This window comes from Lactuca saligna, chromosome 8 (genome assembly GCF_052625555.1).
Source record: "Lactuca saligna cultivar CGN05327 chromosome 8, ASM5262555v1, whole genome shotgun sequence".
Lineage (NCBI taxonomy): Eukaryota > Viridiplantae > Streptophyta > Magnoliopsida > Asterales > Asteraceae > Lactuca > Lactuca saligna.
The window spans coordinates 41,384,854-41,404,134 of record NC_136424.1 but is presented as its reverse complement, the minus strand read 5'-3'; the positions used below and the strand labels follow the sequence as shown (position 1 = coordinate 41,404,134).

Below are 19,281 nucleotides of genomic sequence, written 5' to 3'. Positions count from 1 at the left end.
ATTTTTTAGATTGTTTTGATATAATTTTTTGGGTTTACAAAAAGATTTAGGATTTTCTGATATTATTTTGATGCATTTTTTTAATTTTTTGGGTTTACAAAAAGATTTAGGATTTTCTGATATTATTTTGATGCATTTTTTTGGATTTTGTGAATAAAAAGAGGGGAAATGAGGTGGTGGTTAGTAGCGGCAGTAAAAAGGGATTTCCGATGGTAGTTGTGCACAGTTATGGTGGTGCTTCATTTTCCGGCACTATGCATTAATTATGATAAAATAATAATGTATTATGATACAAAATTTATTACTTATGATAATCAATAAATTAAGTTATATAGGGAAACCTAATTAGGAGGCCCACTAATAAAATAATGAGATGTGGGTCGTAGATTATTTTCATGATATATACGTATATATGCATGCGTATATATGGCCTACGGGCATCGTTGCTAGGTTGCTCACCTAGTCACCTAATTCAACTTCTTCTCACTCTATCCTGGTGTTAACTAATTACACCATATATAAACGTTAAGAACAATATAATATAATTTCCAGTAAAGATAATTAATGTGTTACATCTTGAACATGAAAAGAATATAATGAAAACCTTAATTATAAGTAACAAAATAGTTTAATTTGTGTTTCACCATCATTTGGCACTCACTTTTTTTTCATGCAAACAAAAACAAATTTCTTCTTGATCATAAGGATGGATTAATAATTAACACGACCATCTTTATGTGTTCACAAACCTGCAGTTCTTCCTAACTTCCCCATCAACATAAGTTTCAGGATTTGTAATGTTTCCCAGTTTCACCATGGACTCAGAAAACTGTGCGAAGAAAGCTATCTGATCTTCAGCATATTGCTTGACAAGCTTGCTTGTTTGTACTCCAAGAATGCTGGAATAAAGTTGTTGATCAGAGTTAAGAAGCCCTTCTCCTCTAAGAAGGATGTGGTAATACGAGTTGTCAAAAAGATTAGGTGAGATATAGTCCATTGGTGCTTCGTTATTGTCTCTTCCCCCTGCAGCTGGACACGTTGACTTCAAGCTTTTTAGGTTTGACTCTGCGATTGTGTTCATAGTTGCTGTTGTTTGATAGTCTCCATAGATTCTTGCTCGATAGTTTGTACAACGAGCCTTACCGATTGTGTGAGCACCTGTACATCATTTGATAATTAATATTGCAAAAGGTGTTTAGGGGATCCACAATTTGTTACGTTAGCATTCCATTTTTTAATTATATAACTTTATCATTAATTTAATTTCTACAATGCATTTGAAGTGTATAAAGTTTAATGTAATATGTTTAAAAAATATTTATTTTAAAAGTTTAACGACCATTAAACTTTAAAGTTATTGAATGTCAACTTGACATCTTATTATGATTGAATTTAAATCATTGAATGATTAACTAGTGACCATTTCATTAAAACATGCATTTTTTATGCTTTTAGGATCTCCACGATGCATTAAACGTGTAATGAATTTACACATCGTTAGTTTATTTTTCTTACAATTTTAGCAATTTTTCCTATAATACATTGAATTCTATAAAATTTCAATGAAACATTTGTTTTAAACTTAAAAAAAGTTTCTTTTTTCCCACCGATTGAACTATATTTTCATTGAACGCCAAATATTGTTGAGTTTAACCCATTAAATGTCAACTACAAGCATCCACAATATTGGGTTCAATGGGAGAATTGAATGATGTGTCAAATCTATGTGTTATTTAATGGATGAAACTGTGAGATGATTCATTTGCATTCAATGGATTTCGAGCTCAATGATCATTGAACTCTTCAATGAGAAAGAAAATATTTAATTCTTAAATATTTATAATAAATTATATTTTGTATCATTCTATTAAACTTTGTAGAGTTCAATACACTATAGGAAATAAATGATAGAATTATATGAATTGTAGAAAGATGATGTGACAATTCATTAAACTTTACAGAGTTCAATGCATTGTGAAAGCCCTAAGCATTTCATCGCATTCAACTCTCCCGTAAACTATGCATTCAAGTCTTCTATGTATTTTAGATACTCTTAGAGCATCCACAATGGGGAGTTTAATGGAAGAGTTGAATGAGGTGTCATGTCTACTTGTCATTCAATGGATACAACTCCATTATTGTGAAATGTCACATTGACATTCAATGGATTTGGAGTTCAATGATTGAACTCTTCAATGGGAAAAAAGAAAGTCTTTAAATCTTTAAATAAATATTTTTTTAATATGTTCAATTGAATTTGTAGAGTTTAATGCATTGTGGGATAATAATGAATAGAGCTGTATGGAATAGTGAATGATGATGTGACACTTCATTAAACTCTATAGAATTCAATGTGGATGCCCCTTAGGCCATCTCCAATGGGAGTTCAATAGAGGGTTTAATGGGGAGTTTAATCTCATTAAACCCAAAATTCTCATTGTAGGAAAATGACTAGGATTCAATGGAATGGAGAGTTCAATCCCCATTGAACTCTATATTCTCTCTCCTCATACACACACACACACACATATATATATATATATATATATATTATTTTTTATTTTAAATTAATGTTAATTTTAATTGTAGTTTTTAATTTTTAATTTCATGCTAATTAATTTTTTTAAAAATAACAATAAATAAAAAGAAAATGATAAATGATGTGACAATCCATTAAATTGTATAGAGTTTAATGGAGTGTAGAGTTTAATGGGTAAAATTGTATAGCAAGTGGAATGTATATGTGTCAATCCATTGAACTCATATGAGTTCAATGGATTGGAGATGGTCTTAGTTAAGTTAATTAAATGGACCTATAACTTTACACATAAGCACCTTTGGTCTACAAATGTGAACTTTTTGTCACAATTTTACAAAAAAATTGGTAACAAGGTGTCAAATCAAAGAGCATTTTATAAGTGTTAACCATTTATATACGCTTGGAGTCTAGCTAGTAGCATCTACCCTCAATGATGGGCTCATCAGGAGAGAAAATGCAAGACTCCACATATCTAACTAAGAGGGATTAACTTCTTACCAGAAAGTGCAACCATATCGGTGACAGAGAGGCTTTGATACATAAACTTAGAAATCATCGAAAGCAGCCCATCATTTGCACCTGGAATATTTGTTTCCACCTGCGAAAAGCTAGCAGTCTTGGAGTCTTTTCTCCCAACTGGAACATCCCAATAAGGCCCACCAACCTACACCCACAACAACATAAACAATATCATCTTGGAAAAAACAAAAAACACCATCTTTAACCTTAAAGATACATATAGCATACGAACTTACGAGCACAGTTGCATCTCTTGCAGCAATAGTAAGAGCATCAGCGCATGAAACTATTCCAGGACACTCAGATTCAAGCGTGTTCTTTATCCTATCAATGATTTCAAAACCTTTCAAAGCATTTAAATTAGTCGGAGCTTTCTTTTCTCCTTGTAACGTGTATGTATCATCTAGCAACACCGATCCATCACAACCCTACATCGTTCAAATTAATCATGAAATCTTTAAATCACAAAACTGGAATGATAATGAAAGAAAGAAATTGAAGAAGCTTCGGATCATCATCATAAACAGACCTGCACGAAGCAGTCATGGAAGTGTAAACGTAAGATGAAGGCTGCATTTCGAAGATCAGATTGCACAGCGCACTCCATTTCTTTCCTGACAATAGCTTCGGCATTTGGACAAGTAGACTTGTAGTAATCTAAAGACAATGGAGGGTCAGATGCATGCAAGAATGTGAGGCAACATAGGCTGAAAACTGAAAGAAAATTGAAGATGACGATGATCATGGTTGATTTGATTTCCATTTTGTTTGTTGGTTTCTTGGGTTGTACTTTAATTAAAATGGTTGCGACTGAGGCTATATAATAGTGTAATACGTGTGAAAATATGGTTTTAGTCAAAGAAGATGGAACCACTATTGGCTAACCAAATTAAATTTGCAAGTTGTGAGTAAGAAAGAGGGAATTAGCAAAACAAGCTACCAAATTCAACTTTCCTTACGACATATTTGTTTTTACCATTTCAACTTATCTACACAATTGTCTTAATTCCTAGCTATCTCCCCTTTTGGTTCGAAAGACTTGCATTGATACCTCGAATTGTGAGCATTATTTTTCAAGTGATTATTGTTATTGTGACTTAAATTTTTAATAAAAATATAGAATGAGACCTACATTAAAAGGCCTAAGGCATAAATCATCCCCTTGCTTTTTGAGGCTATTTTTGGTTCTAGACAAATAATTAAGTTTAGCCTTGACTAAAGGAATTGGCGTGTTGTAAATTTAAATAATAGAAAAATAGTAGGAGCTAAGGTTCTTGTACATGTAGCAAGAGAAGTGTTACGTCATGGTGAAGATTCTGTTTGATTGTGGAATTAACTACCATATATGAATTGATTACCAACCTTCAACAATAAGACTCCCAAATATATGGATCCTTAATTTCCATAGCTCCTTTAACAAATATACTTTGTTTAAAAATAACTTATCAAGGTTTAATTGCTCAAAATTTTCAAACAGTTTAGGGCATTCATAATTCATTCTAAAGATGTATTTGGCAAAACTAGCTAGTAATCGGTAGCTAGAATTTTTATTTGTTATATGAATGTTTGGAAAAAATAGTCGAAATTTTTTTAAATATGTAAAATTACATGACAATTGTTTACAAAGAGATTAAATTACACGAATGGTCCCTATGGTTTGATGTAATTTGCATGTTTGGTTCCTAACTTATTTTTTTAACTCGGAAGGTCCCTATAGTTTGTTTTTGTTATGCGTTTGGTCTCTACTGTTTATTTTTGTTACGCGTTTGGTTTCTGTTTTATCTAAAAAAAGTATTATTTAAAGAGGAAAAAATGATGAGGTAAGTAAGGTAAGGTGTGAGGGTGGGATTAGGGGTGTGTTTATTTAGATAAATTAAAAAAATCAAGGGCATAATAGTCTTTTTAGGTAAGATAGCGACCAACCGCGTAACAAAAACAAACAGTAGGGACCTTCCGAGTTAAAAAAAAAAAGTTAGGGACCACACACGCAAATTACCCTAAACCATAGGGACCATTCGTGTAATTTACTCAATATATAAATATATTTTTATGGGCTATTATGAAAATTGATTAAAAAAACTCAATAGTTTTTTCTTAAATACTACATAAATGTCTTTTAGATTTGGAACTTTTTATTTAAAGTAGAGACCTGCTTTTTAACAGAAAAAAATGAACCGAAACCGAAACCGGTTGGAACCAACTAGTGGTATTCGGTAGGGCTTAATGAATAATCACTAACATTATTTAAAAGTTAAATGTACTTACTTCCAAACAAAACTTGTTAAAAGCTAAAAGTTAAAAACTCGTGAATGCTCAAACACGTCCTAACTCTATAAAGTTTAAGTTTAATTAATAATCACTAACATTACCTCTTTGTTACTTAGTTCATAGTCCATCGATCTCTCCACATTTAATTATGTGAAATAATTAAGAACGCTGACCTTGTTTTTTCCCAACCATTAGTTGAATTCTCAAATGCATTGTATGTAAACTTGGCATTTCATCTCACTAAAACCATTTCATTGAACTATGTATTAATTGTGATTTGTGAACTCTTATACTACCAAAGAAAACACTTATAATACTGCTAAAAATAGTAATTTAAAACTTATTAACCTTTTTATTGGATAACTTATGAAAGATGGTAAAAATATACATAAAAGGCCCAAAATATTTACTGTAGTAAGTTGAAAGAATAATCTTTTAAATTTTGAGATTTTTTTTTTTTTTTTTTGGGATTTAAACTTGCAAAAAAAATTTTAATTTTCTTTGTTATAAGGTCCTTCATATTTTTTAAGATAGTTGCTAATATTTTTGGTATATTATTAATAGTAAATTTTAAAAATTTAGGTGAATCAAACTAGGGGTGAGCAAACCGGTTTTTTTTTTTTTCAAACCGAACCAGTTCAAAAAACCGATTCGTTTCTGATTCGTGAATAATAAAAACCGGTTCAACCTTAAACCAGTTCGGTTCAAACCGGTTCCGTCATTATTAAACTCGAACCTATCTAAACCGGTTACACCGGTTCTAAATCGGTTCTAAACCGGTTTGATCGGTTTGACTACCGGTTCTAAACCGGTTCATGGTTATTTAACCGGTTCTAAACCGGTTTCAATGTCTAAAATCTCGAACGGGTTCAAACCGACGGTTCGGTTCTTGAATCGGTTCAGTCCATAGTGGACCGGTTCATGGTGAACCGGTTTACCGGTTCGGATCCTGAACCGGTTTTTTTGTGCAAGCCTAAATCAAACGACTCATCACATATATTAAACTCACCCCTAACCCCTATTTCTTATATATTGTTAGAAAGAACTGATGTCAAATATTCAATCAAGTATAATAATGATAATGACTTGTTTAGATACATTTTTAAAAAAGGAAATTGAGTAACTATAAATGAGGTTTTTAAAGAAAATAATTATATTTTTTCAGAATTTTTAAAAATAACCATTTTCTCCGGAATATTTAATTCCGGAGTATTGATCATATTCCAGAGTTTTTATTTATTTATTTATTTAGTTTTCAAAGTTTTTTTTTAATTTTGGGATTCAAAATGTTACATTTTGAAATATTTAATGTCACTTTTTCTCAATAAAATATTTAATTTCATGCACTAACATGGTATATGTTCACATTACGATAAATTTCAAAAAAAAACCCTTACATTTGTCGGTTTTTGTCGGTTTCATCCAAAGTCGTATTTAAATCCATTAATGCCTCAAATTTGAAAAAAAAATGCAATTTTACCCTTTTGCAAATTTATGTTGTAAAATTGAACCTGCTATCAAACTTAAAGGTTTTAATGAACCAGGAAACCAAACTTAAGGGTTTTTATGAACGAGAAAAAAAGGTAAAACCAAATATTTCTGTCAAACGTAAGGGTTTTAATAAACATGGGTAAAATTGAAAAAAAAAAAAGTTGCAAATTTGAAGCATTAATAGACATAAAATATAACTTTAGGTAAAATCGACAAAAACTGTTTTTATGTCACATTAATATGTTTTTTTTTTTACTTTTTGATAATTTTAAGTAAAAAATGATTTTTTTTGTCGAATTCCGGAATTGTTCTTTGAATTTCGGACTTCTTCTTGAAATTTCAGAGGTTTTTTTTCCCGAAATCCAAAACTTTAGTCTGGAATGCGAAATGCCGTTCCGGAATTAATCAAAAAATTTGTTTTTTCTTTGTCTGGAATACTCCATTGCAGACAAAGTGGTTATTTTTACCAAAAAAAAAAAGTTGGATTATTTTTTTCAAATAAAAAGCAGTTAGATTACTTAATTTCCTTTTAAAAAATTATCATCTATAAATATTATTTCCTAACAAAATTGATGAAAAAAAGATGGATAAGTAATTTTAAAATTTCGAAAAAAGGATATATCAATAAGCAACTCTAGTTATATTGTTTCATGATAGTAATTCTCCAAACTAACTATTTGAACTCTTACATAATCTATGAATCACATTCAAAATGAGTTTATCCATACATTACAAATTTATTATTCGTTTAAACTAGACCCGTCAATTTGATACACGACATGATACAAGATGAGTTTTCCATGTATGAGTTTTAAAAATTCATGTTATGTCTATTCATGTCGATACGAATTCTAAATTCGTGTTTCGTGTCTCTTACACGTCTCAAACACAAATTTACATGTTTAAACACGTATAAGACATTAAATAAATTTGTGTGACACGTAAAAACACATATATACATGTATAGACTCGAACACGTAACAAGTATACACGCTTAGAAACACGTACACATGAATTAAATACATGTTTCCTAACTCAAAAAATGATATTAGAACAATACATGTATAACTTCACGTAAATCTATATTTCTATGTAACAAAGTTAAAAACGTGTCTATTCGTGTCTTGTCACACATATTAATTACGTATCATGTTCATGTTTGATACCCAAAACACATTTTACAATTCGTATTTTTTAAATTAGTGTTTGACACTTATACACGACACCGGACACAAAAACACAAATTGTAAGGTCTAGTTTTTTTTTTTTTTTTTTTTTTTGGAAAGGGAACTTCCCTAACGAGGGTTTCCGGGCCAGCTTTCGCGCACCGACTAATCCTCCGCTGCAAACATAAAGCTTTGCTTCATGCCCTGGAGTCACTGCAGGCGAACCTCCATGGCCACAAGGGCTGAGTGGTGTCAGGATTTGAACATGGGTCAATAGGTTATCCACCATATCTTCCACATGCCTTACCAAGTCACCACAACCCAAGTGGTTATTGTCAGGTCTAGTTCAAACCTCAAAAAGTTGATTTCCTTAAAAACAAACCAGTCCACACCACCACGACTACCATGTGACATGTAAGTCAGATACTTAGTAATCTGTTGTTATTCACCCGAACCCCTTAAACCTTAGATTACAAGTTAATTAAATAATCAATTTTATAACATACATCATTTCACTCCTAGAAATATAAATTAAATAACAAAATCATTTGCTTATGAGTTATGGCAATCAACAATGTGGCTTCTCTTACACAACTTAATTCAACAAGTTACCATAGAACTAATATGCCAAGTCATAAAACAAAGACCAACAAGTTTAAATTACTAGTCTTGCATGAAGGAAAATTAAACAAAACAAAATCCATATTTTTTTTTTCTAAACAAATCAAAAACCCATATTCAAGACTCATCTCATAAGTCATAACCTAAATTCTTAATAAACATAGTGTATAAAGTATAACTAAGTGTATAACTCAGAATCAAAGTAATGATTCTTAAGACCAAACTTCAACCCTTCATCTTCACCATTATCATCAAATCTAACTTCCATTCCCTTGAAAACATCTTTAAGCAATAAACTTTTAACCACTGATGTAACAGAGCCACCAACCTCCGGCCATGTCACACACAAAATTCCCTTTATACCCTTCATCTGGCACCGTCCCAACAAAGCAGCACCCAACCCTTCAACAACACTTCCCGAGGGCAAATAGTCCAAGCTTTTCAACAATGGAGCTCCTTTTCTTTCAGCTGTTGTCTCTAGCTTCATTGCAAATGTATCATCTGTTGAGATTCTTCCACGAAAGTTACGCCTTTGAATCGAATCAAGAATCAAAACCCTTTTGGGAAGAATATGTTCGCCAATTAGGGTTTTGGCAATTGCGTGTGTTCTTTCTGAAGGAACTGAGTACTGGAAGTTTGCAAGGATTATGGAGTCATTAATGGCGTATAAGTTGCAAGATTTGTCTTTTGGAGATGGGGTGATGGTGTTTCCTGAGGGGGAGATTTCGGGTAGAATTAGGGTTCCGATTAGGGTTTTTGAGGATAGGTGGTGGAGTAAGGAGAGAGATGGGGGAGAAAGGGCGATGATTAGGAGAGAGGGTTGGAGGGTAGTTTTGGAATTTGGAGAAGAGAGGAATAAGAAGGGGGATGGGAGGGGAGGTGAAGGTGGGGTGAAGTTATTGAGATCTTCTAAGAAGAACCTTGAAGGAGGTGGTTGTTCTGTTAGTACATCTTCCATGTCTTTCTTTGATTATTACCTTGAATTTATGCAAGAATATGTGAGATATAAAATATAATCAGAATAGATGATTCCATATCACTTTAGGTCCAAGTGTGATCAATGCATAGATTGTAAATTGATGAAAGCAAGCATATGTAAAAGATACAAAATTTATGGAATTGGGTGTCATTCAATATGCACTAATGATGCATACAAAAGGGTAACAATGTCTAACTATTGTAAAAACACCATTTTTCAGAGTAGTCAAACATGGCATCATGATGAATTCCATGTCAACTGATGACTTCAGTATTCAGATACTGATACGTAACATTGGGCAAAATCAAAAGTTCTTGGGAAGAAGAACTAGAAACTTACAATGAGTACTAATTTAAACATCCTAGGTCTAACTCTAGTTAACAGAGGCTTATAATTAGGTAAACCATTATCACGTTGTTCTTTCTCTTGTAAATCGATAAAACAATTCCAATTACAGCTGATTTAACTTTCCTACTGACTATATGAGATCAAAATCAACGAGAATACACCTGCTGCTAAACTTACCTTTCTAGTGAAACAAATCATACAAATAAACATAAAATAGTTTAGAATTTTTTGACCTCGGACCCTAATCCCTCTACTACTCTGCTCAGCTACACCATCTATAATTTAACTAAACTACTTACCAAAGCGTTGATTAGTTCTTAAACGGAAACAGCTACTCGATCACGACACGAAAGCGGGAGAAAAACCCTTACAGGAAGTTAATATCCAGATTTCGTGAGCAGAAAGAAACGATTGGACTGTAATTAAAAATGCATTAGAACTGAAAGAAAACATACCGATTACAATCAAGCCGGCGTCTATTAATCAAAATTAGAGCAGTGAAGTGAAAAGCTCCGGCAGAAATCCGGTAATGGCCACTGAAATCTGCCTTGAGGTTTCAAGGTTGCCTCTTTTATGCATTTCGTCTTAATCGGGATAATTTGTTTTCCATCTTTGGTCCCTGAAGTATTTGGGTATTGTTTAAAAAGCCCCTTCTTTCTATACATATTATTCTGATAGCCACCTTAAAATTTTACATTGTTTAAGTTGGGTCCTTCAATATTGAAAGTGCAAATACTTCTTTGAAACTAGTTTAATTAGCTTGTTGACAAGAAGTTGTATTTTCCAATGATGATAGATGTAGAAAATCATAAAAATATGTTTAACTTTTAGTTATTTGGTTGTTTTATATATATTGACAAACGATAAAAGTTATTTGTCTTCTTTAAACTTTAGATATACTATAAATAACAATATATATTATTTCTATAAAAAAGTTATCCTTACATCAACTTGTTCTGCAAAGGGTTGTTCTTACATTAGCTTTTCACCTGCCCACACTATCTAACCCCAAAAAACATCACATGTTATGTAAATCCAAACAAATTCTTGAATAATTCTTGGATTTGAATCTATAAATGGATTTGCCTAATGAATAGGAATCTTATAAAAAATTTAAACTTCCACATTACAATTGCTAAGACTCAACCTTTGACGATTAATAATCATTCACATACAACTAAAAAGAAACGACTATAATACAATGTAGGTTTATCATGTAAAACCCATTTAAAGCAATTCGAATGAATCCAAAACCCACAAGATGCATGATCCACCAATTAAAACCTAGATAAAAGGAAATAGCTTTCACATAATAGGCAAAAGAAGAACCCTAGAAACCAATAATATAAAGTGAAAGCAAAATGAAAAAAAGTTTGAATCGATTGCAAAATCTACTAATGGTACATGAATGAAGTTGATCCAAGAATCCCACCAAGATCAATTCCTTGGTGATTATAAAAGTCTCTTCAAAACCTAAAAAACTATCAACAAACTACAAAAAAAAAAATTAAAAAAAAAAAATAGAAAAGATAACTTGTCTGCAAACTAGCATGCAATGAGGAAAGATTGACTTTTTTTTTATAGCAATTTGAATCTCTCTATCTATACAAGTCTTTCCCTCACTAGTCACACAGATTTAAGGTTGATTGAAAAAACATCCCTCCACCTGCAAATTAATAATAATAATAATAACAAAACAACTGAATCCATAAAGATCTTAATACTTTTTAAATATTAGACTCCCATCCCACGTTGACTTCATTTTGACTTCCCTCTCATCACCAATCAATCTTCATGTTCTTTATCACTATCCGAATCTACAAACATCACAATAACAAAAAAAAAATATGGTAAATTACACAAAACGGTTATTACTTATTATATTTATATTTTATAGTTAAAAAAATAATAATAATAATAAAATACCAGAGCGAACATCATCACTAAGTTTGCCTCGATCTTGAATTTGTTTGACAAGCATGCGATACATAAGGACCCACCAGTAAATATGAAGAACAAGCAAACAGAAAAGAAGGGTGTTGAAGACATAGTAATACATGGGCCCCTCTTTAACATGTTTCTCTTTATCCAATGTTTGAACAACTTCATAACTGCAATTATCAAATCATTAATAATATAATAAAAATTTGGATTTAAAAAAAAAAAAAAAAAAAAAAAGTAATAACCTTGTACTCCATAAGATCCAAAAAGGGTAATAAATAAGGCGAAGAAGCACCCATGAAATTACAAACAAAATAAATGAAAAGCTTGCAAGTGCTTCGGCTCCACTGTATTTAGACATCTTTCCAACTTCAAGAAACACATCACTTGCATCATGAAGTGCTAAAACAACCGATCCAGCTCGTGCAAACCTACACAATTTATTTTTTATTTAAAAAAAAAAAAAAAAAAAAAAACATGAAATAGCAACATACTTATTATATTTCTTTGCACATTATTTATAGCAACATGTTCTTTTCCAATAATAGCAATGTGATTAGATTTTGTTTACACCAAAATTCTAATTTCACACTGTGGTTTTTCCAATTTATTGTAATTCTGAACATTTAACCGGTCAACCTGGTTTTGATGATGTGGTATGATGACGTGTTGATTTTGATGACATGGAATGTTGACGTTTCAATATTGAAAAAAAAAGGGAAATCTCTAACAAAGTCCCAGTATTTTGGGTCAATTTACGGTTTAATCCCAACTTTTATTTTTTTGAATGGAAAAGTACCGATTATTTTATATTTTGCTCAACTTAATGAAATAGTCCTTATTTTTTTCAAAAGAAAATGATAGATTATCGTATAAAATTAGACACTCGGGATTTTTTTGTTCAAAAAATAAATGTTGGGATTTAATCGTAAACTGACCCAAAATATTGGGACTTTATCAAAGATTTCCCAAAGAAAATGTTACCAAAGACATTAAATTTTCACTTTTTTCAATTTTGACACTAAGTTTTCATTTTCTTTTTTCAATTTTGAAACTCAATTTTTTTTTGTTCCAAATCGGACATTTTTTTAATTCCAGTTGAAACCGTATAAATTGTTTTTTTTTTACGTTTGAAACCGTATAAATATATTTTTTCATTTAAAAACCATATTTTTGTATAAATACAAGGTTTTTTTACATTCAAACCATAATGTTATGTATAAATTATAAGTACGTATTAATTATATTATAACCGTATTTTCATGTACTATTTGGTGACATGGCATGATGACAGAGTAAACATAAAGCCACATTTGGGATAATCCAAGAAAACTTAATTTAGATTTCATGCAATATCTAATAATATTCAGAAACATCGTTTTTTTTTTTTTTAATTTTAATTTACATTGCTATTATGGGTAAACAAATATAAAAAGTATGTTGCTATTATGGGGATCTAATGGTGGAGATACCTGCAAATATAAGACATTGCAATGAGGATAGCAGTTGCAACATGATGCCCCATGGAAACACCAAAATCGGATCTTCTTGTTTCCCAGAAAATCAAAGCAAAGATGGAGTAGGTGTAGAATCCACCCGTATACATGTAAAGTCCTTTCAATTTCAGCCTGAAAATCAATTCAAAATTGTTAAACCAAGGAAGATGAATTAGTATAAATGATGGGAATCAAAAAGGGTATTTTGGTCTTTTAACAAAAATGAAGAATGAAACTGAATTCCTTCAACCCAAATGGCGAAATCCAACAAATAAGAAATCTTGAATTCTATTCCATGGGATTTGAAAGATGCAAATGGAATTGGATTTATGTGTGTGTTTGTTAAGGAAACATGTCATGTGATGGAATGGAATCATGGATTCCAATGGAATTGGAATTTGGGAGGAGGGCTTACTTCATTTTCTGATCAGGCCATCTTTGATCTCCAGGGCCTATCCAGAAATTGTTGGTGTTAGTGGCCCAAGGTTCATTATACGTTACAGCAAGGGCTAGGATTTCTGCTGAAAGATAATAAACACATTTCCATGCTGATTCTTTAAATTTTCTTATCTTTTTATTCCTGTCATCTGTCTCAACATCCAACTTCTGCTGCCCTTTGTTAAATATTAACCACCTACCTACACGCTGCAACAATCATAACACCCAAAAAGGGTAAAATCGTCATTTGCTCACATTCTTTGAAAGAAATCTTGATTATGCCTTATTAGTTTCAAGATTCATATTGTGCCCTTTTATTCTACCTCTTTATGCAAATCCCAACTGGGTTTCTTGCTTTATCGTATACACAGAAGGGTAAAACCGTCATTTACTCAAATTCAAACCGTTTGTCCAGTCAGGTTTGTGTATTGATTGTCTTTATAAGTTTCCAAGATTCATATTGTACTGTTATTCAGTCCAAGAAAGAAACAACTTTGTTTATTAATCGACTTTAAAAGTTTCAAGATATGTATTCTTCATTTTTATGTCCTAAATATGATCTTATTTATGCAAAGCCACCTGGTTTTTTGGCTTGTCTTTTCTACACAAGGGTAAAATAGTCATTTGCTCACACTCAAACCATAGCATGTATTCAAGTAATGCTACCTCAGTTATACACTTATACCAAATGGCTATAGATATTAATATTGTATAAACAAATAGGCATATAAATATGTAACTGTTATTATCAAGGACATAGATGTATCAGCATCTTCAAGCTAGCATTAACATGGAGTTATCTTGAGTAGAAACTGCTAAAACTTATTTCATTAAAATTATGTTTCCAATTAATGTTACATACCATATCCAAGTAATGAACTGCTCAAACCCTAAAATAATTTACCTAAAACAATAGGAATCTCTGTAAATTTGAAGCTACAATTAGTTGCCATTTAACTGAGCCACCATCAAAAGTAATGTGGGCCTATAAAAGCTTACAACTTTTTCTTGGATAAATAACCTTTTGTTCAGAGTCTTACATGTGAATGAGCTAATATTCTGTTCTTTCAGTAAAGATAAGTGTGACTTGTTCCTCATAGTCACTTTCGATGGTTGTTTACTTGATATAGACTTTAATATTCTATTATAAACCAATTCAAAATTCAATACTAATTTTTCCAAAAATAACCTCATATCCCTTTTGGGATTGGAGGGCTTCCAAGCATATGTACTTAGTATAAAGTTGTTCTAGAAAAAGACAATCAATGGAACTAGTGTTTACACCAAGCTGATTGATTCGATCTAATTCGTTATTACTACTGATGAAATAGCAAACGAAATCGATGAATTAAGTAGATGAAGAACAAAATCTACAATTACCTCAAAAATTAATCTGTCGAGGAAAAATCTAACAGTTGGGAAGAAGATAGCAAAGAGAGGAAGAGCTGCGAAATCTCCATAGGTTGGATATGATTCGTGTTCAAAGTTAATTGAGTTTAGAACATCGACGATACCCATGTCGAAACCTACAGGTTCCAGTTGAGTTGTGCGCAAATCCACCCAGATGAATAATGTGATCCCGATGGGTTTGCTAGCGGAGATATGGAGATTTATTCGATATGCGTCAACGATCCATTAATAAAAGAAGTAAAGTTTCAAAAAAGTCCTTCGACTTCTCTAACCTTTTGTTTTTGCCACTCAACTTTTGTACTATGCATTCCATGCTAGTAAATGGAAATTTAGAAAGGGAAATTGAGTAATATATATATATATATATATATATATATATATATATATATATATATATATATATATATATATATATATATATATATATATAATTCGAAATTGGAACTCCAGAACAAAGACTACAACTCTAAAATGCTATGTTCCAGAGCATATGGTATTTTATCTATATATATATATATATATATATATATATATATATATATATATATATATATATATATATATATATATATATAGAGAGAGAGAGAGAGAGAACCCACTTTCATATTTTGTTATATCAAATCTGCAAACACTACATACACTCTCATGTGGTTATCTTCGCTCTCATCTCAAACTAGAAGAACACACAAACATTATCACTATTTAGCCACCAACCACCATCCTTGACTGTTGTCACCTCCTACCGCCGACGAACCACCGCCACTAGATCCACAAGCTCTGGTTGGCTCCAAATCTGCTGTTTCAGCTTCAGATTTACGATATCCCTCTTCAGATCTACAATTTCAGCTTTAGATCTACGATTTTCCTCTTCAGATCTATGATTTTCGTCTTCATATCTACTATTTTCAACTTTAGATCTTCGATTTTCTCCTCTATATTATGAGCTCCGACGAGCGGTGATAATCATCACCTTTTCCATCATTGTCGATTGACACTTGGTCTCAGATCTGTAGTCAATAAGTTGTTTCAACTTCACTTTCTCTCTCTAAAATGCAAAACATATCAAATCTGGTGCAATTTGGTCAGATTTAATTGTCGACCTTGTAACCACCGACCACCGCCTAACATCAACTATGGTCTTTCACCAGAACACAAAAAAACGTCATACTCTACTTCGAAGTCCAGATCTAGTTCATCTCTAGATCTTTGACATTCAGATTTGATAGAATACAAGAAAACTTTTCCGATTTGCTTCGTCGGAACAATAGATCTGACAAAAATCATCGCCAACACCACCGTCGATGTGACTCCACCTCTACCATAAACTTAAAATTAAGTACAGAATAAATTGTAAGTATTATGTAAATTAAAATTTGAAAGAAATACTAGCCTACATATCTGAATGTATAAATATAAGTTTTAAGTATAGAATATGGATGTGAATGTATAGCTTTTATGTATTAAATTGTGAATTTAATATATTAAGTTGTTAATTTTATGTATTATATTGTGAATTGATTGTATTAAGTTGTGAATTGATTATATTAAATTGTATTTTTTTTTTTATGAATTTTATGTTAAAATATGAGTATTTGTATTAATTTTCTTGTGCGTATTTTTTTATGGAGTAAATATGTAATAATATATTAGGTTTTATAATTGTGCATTAAACTATAAATTAGTGAATTAATATGTTTATTAAACTGTGAATACAATATTTAAGCTAACAGTGCATGATTTTATAAGGAATAATGGTTGCGACGTTGACATAGATGGTTAGTGCTGACGAGTGGTATGGTGGTGGTAGAGTTTGGGTTTGACTCTCCTAAATTAGTGAATTAGTGATATTATGATTGTATTTAAATTGTAAATTTTGTATACTAAACTATGAATGAACTGTATTAAATTTTAAATTTTATATAGTTTTCATGGTAAAATATATTTCGATGTATGAATGAAAATTTTAGATTGCAAAAATCACAATTTTTCGCTTTTCGTACCAAAAAGACAAAAAAAAAATCAGGATTTTAACATGTTGATTAAGTATTGTGTACATATTTACTTATAAAACGGGGTTCTTACGGTTTTTAATCTTTTATGGTTCTCATTTGAACAACTCCATATATATACATACATATATATATATATATATATATATATATATATATATATATATATATATATATATATGGGGATAGGGAATATGCATTACAGCCCCACCTAAGCTTAGGTACTAAACCTCAAAAATATGTCGTTTTAACATTCTAAATATATACAGTTTGGTTTCACTTGGTAAATATATCATCCTCCATAACATTTCTTTCTTTCATTATCTTTTACCATCTCTTTTTTCTTTCCTCCATTATCGTTTATTACTTCACCCAAATGAACATTACCAAACCCTAAATCTAAACACTAAACCCTAAACCCTAAACGCTAAACCTAAACCCTAAACCTAAAACCTAAACCCTAAACCCTGTTTTTGTCGATCTTGAATTTACATCTTGAAGTATTAATCGTGAATCCATAACCGTAATCTTTATATAGTAAAACAATGTATTTTCAAGAGGTTTAGTACCTAAGCTTAGGTGGGGCTATAATGTATATTCTATTTTCCCTATATATATATATATATATATATATATATATATATATATATATATATATATATATATATATTGTTGTGATATGTCAGAGAATGGATAAGTCGAGGTTGCCGGTGGATCTTGAAGAAACGACTTCCCCTGATATCACAGTACAAAATAAGATAAAGATCGTTAGTCGACGTCCGAGAGGGGATCCCGGGGCGAAGCTCTAATGATCTAGTTAGTATGAGATCTGAGAGAGATGGTAAGTGATTACGGAAAAGAGAGAATTTATCCCCTTCTTCATGAGGAAGAATGATCCTTTTATCCCTGTCTCAAAGGCGTGTCTCTCAAATGATTTTGTTGAGGATTCCCTCATGAGGTGCGACGTGGCATACCCATATTGGAGGGTCCTCCATCACGTCTTTTGCCTCCTTCTCCCATTGCTTGGAAGGAGATCTTCTAAATGTTCACGAAGATCGTGGATATCATCTGATGAGCGCGTGGGACTCTCTAATTGGTCCCACATTTGGCATGGTATGATTTCCCGGAGAAGTGGTTAAGGCGCAACTTTGCACCTTAACTGCCTTATCAACGCTTCTCGTGTTAGCGAAGGCCTGGACTTGGCTTTAGGCTAGGTTCTGACCAGGTCAAGCCTAGTGTCAATTTGACTTCTCTTTTGATGTTTTGTGGAGGGATACGTTAACAAGTCCCTTGAGCTTGTAGGCGTTTGCCTCGGTATGACAACATCGCCGTTCGAGCCTGTATATTGACACGTGTTTGCTTGGGATTAATTATATCATTTGACGGGCCTTAGGCAGCGTCGTTAATGTGTCAGATTCACCGTGAGATGGTTAGTAACACCAGTTTTTTCTTTAAAATCCCCCCTTTTTCCAAAACCATTGATCCTTACTTCCTTTCTTCACCCTCGTTGTATCTATCTGGGCATTCATAGAATTTTTCTTTCCGATCACTTATTTTTTCCTCAACAATGGACCGTTACGGTAGAGTCCCTACTGCTGAGGAGTTCAAATTTCTACAAGATCGCTTCGGTTTCTTACCGGAGCATGGTGTAATGATTCCAGCAAAGGGAGTATCGATCTACGATCGTCCTCCAGGGAAAGTTAGGGTTCCCATTCCTTTGTTCGAAGCGGGGTTACGCCTACCAACATCGGATTTTTTTGATATGATCGTGCAGCATTACAGTTTTACTGTCAACGAGTTAACCCCGAGCGTTGTTAATAAGATCGTCGATTTTGAACTGATATGTCGCTCTTTGGGTTGTGTTCCCACCTGCTGGGTTTTTTGTTACTTTTTATGCTGAACTACAAACTCCGATGTCCGTACCCTAGCTAAGCGATGAGACATTCACCAACTGATCTCTGAGTTGGATACTTCGAAGAAGTACTGGCAAACACAATGGCTTTAGGTCGACCGAAACCTCGTGGGGCATGGGTATCGTAGGAAACTAGACTTTTCC

The 19,281-nt window shown here is 32.1% G+C and overlaps 3 protein-coding genes across 3 annotated transcripts; all 3 read right to left on the bottom strand.

The window, feature by feature from the left end:
* Positions 1-519: 519 nt before the first annotated feature.
* On the bottom strand, positions 520-3,837 carry LOC145011536 (peroxidase 11-like). The gene is made up of 4 exons (XM_078970272.1): positions 3,588-3,837; positions 3,295-3,486; positions 3,038-3,203; positions 520-1,158 (listed from the first exon to the last, which is right to left on the bottom strand). The coding sequence occupies exons 1-4, from the start codon at positions 3,819-3,821 to the stop codon at positions 734-736; spliced, it is 1,017 nt and encodes a 338-aa protein (XP_078826398.1). The 5' UTR covers positions 3,822-3,837; the 3' UTR covers positions 520-733.
* A 4,673-nt stretch (positions 3,838-8,510) lies between these two features.
* On the bottom strand, positions 8,511-10,511 carry LOC145013199 (trigger factor). Its single transcript, XM_078972004.1, has 2 exons — positions 10,387-10,511; positions 8,511-9,581 (listed from the first exon to the last, which is right to left on the bottom strand). Exon 2 carries the CDS (start codon positions 9,560-9,562, stop codon positions 8,783-8,785), a length of 780 nt encoding a protein of 259 aa, XP_078828130.1. The 5' UTR covers positions 9,563-9,581; positions 10,387-10,511; the 3' UTR covers positions 8,511-8,782.
* Positions 10,512-11,293: 782 nt separating this feature from the next.
* Positions 11,294-15,426, bottom strand: LOC145011462 (ceramide synthase 1 LOH3-like). Its single transcript, XM_078970189.1, has 6 exons — positions 15,187-15,426; positions 13,784-14,013; positions 13,345-13,500; positions 12,118-12,303; positions 11,858-12,042; positions 11,294-11,748 (listed from the first exon to the last, which is right to left on the bottom strand). The coding sequence occupies exons 1-6, from the start codon at positions 15,322-15,324 to the stop codon at positions 11,717-11,719; spliced, it is 927 nt and encodes a 308-aa protein (XP_078826315.1). The 5' UTR covers positions 15,325-15,426; the 3' UTR covers positions 11,294-11,716.
* Positions 15,427-19,281: the final 3,855 nt, after the last annotated feature.

Excerpts from the sequence above, each read along its gene's own strand:
- LOC145011536 (XM_078970272.1), bottom strand. The coding sequence starts at position 3,821 with ATGGAAATCAAATCAACCATGATCATCGTCATCTTCAATTTTCTTTCA. Across the intron at positions 3,487-3,587 it reads TCCATGACTGCTTCGTGCAG|GGTTGTGATGGATCGGTGTT; the intron begins GTCTGTTTATGA and ends TGAACGATGTAG. Across the intron at positions 3,204-3,294 it reads CAAGAGATGCAACTGTGCTC|GTTGGTGGGCCTTATTGGGA; the intron begins GTAAGTTCGTAT and ends TTGTGGGTGTAG.
- LOC145013199 (XM_078972004.1), bottom strand. The coding sequence starts at position 9,562 with ATGGAAGATGTACTAACAGAACAACCACCTCCTTCAAGGTTCTTCTTA.
- LOC145011462 (XM_078970189.1), bottom strand. The coding sequence starts at position 15,324 with ATGGGTATCGTCGATGTTCTAAACTCAATTAACTTTGAACACGAATCA. Across the intron at positions 13,501-13,783 it reads TGGCCTGATCAGAAAATGAA|GCTGAAATTGAAAGGACTTT; the intron begins GTAAGCCCTCCT and ends ATTGATTTTCAG. Across the intron at positions 12,043-12,117 it reads TGGATCTTATGGAGTACAAG|TTATGAAGTTGTTCAAACAT; the intron begins GTTATTACTTTT and ends TGATAATTGCAG.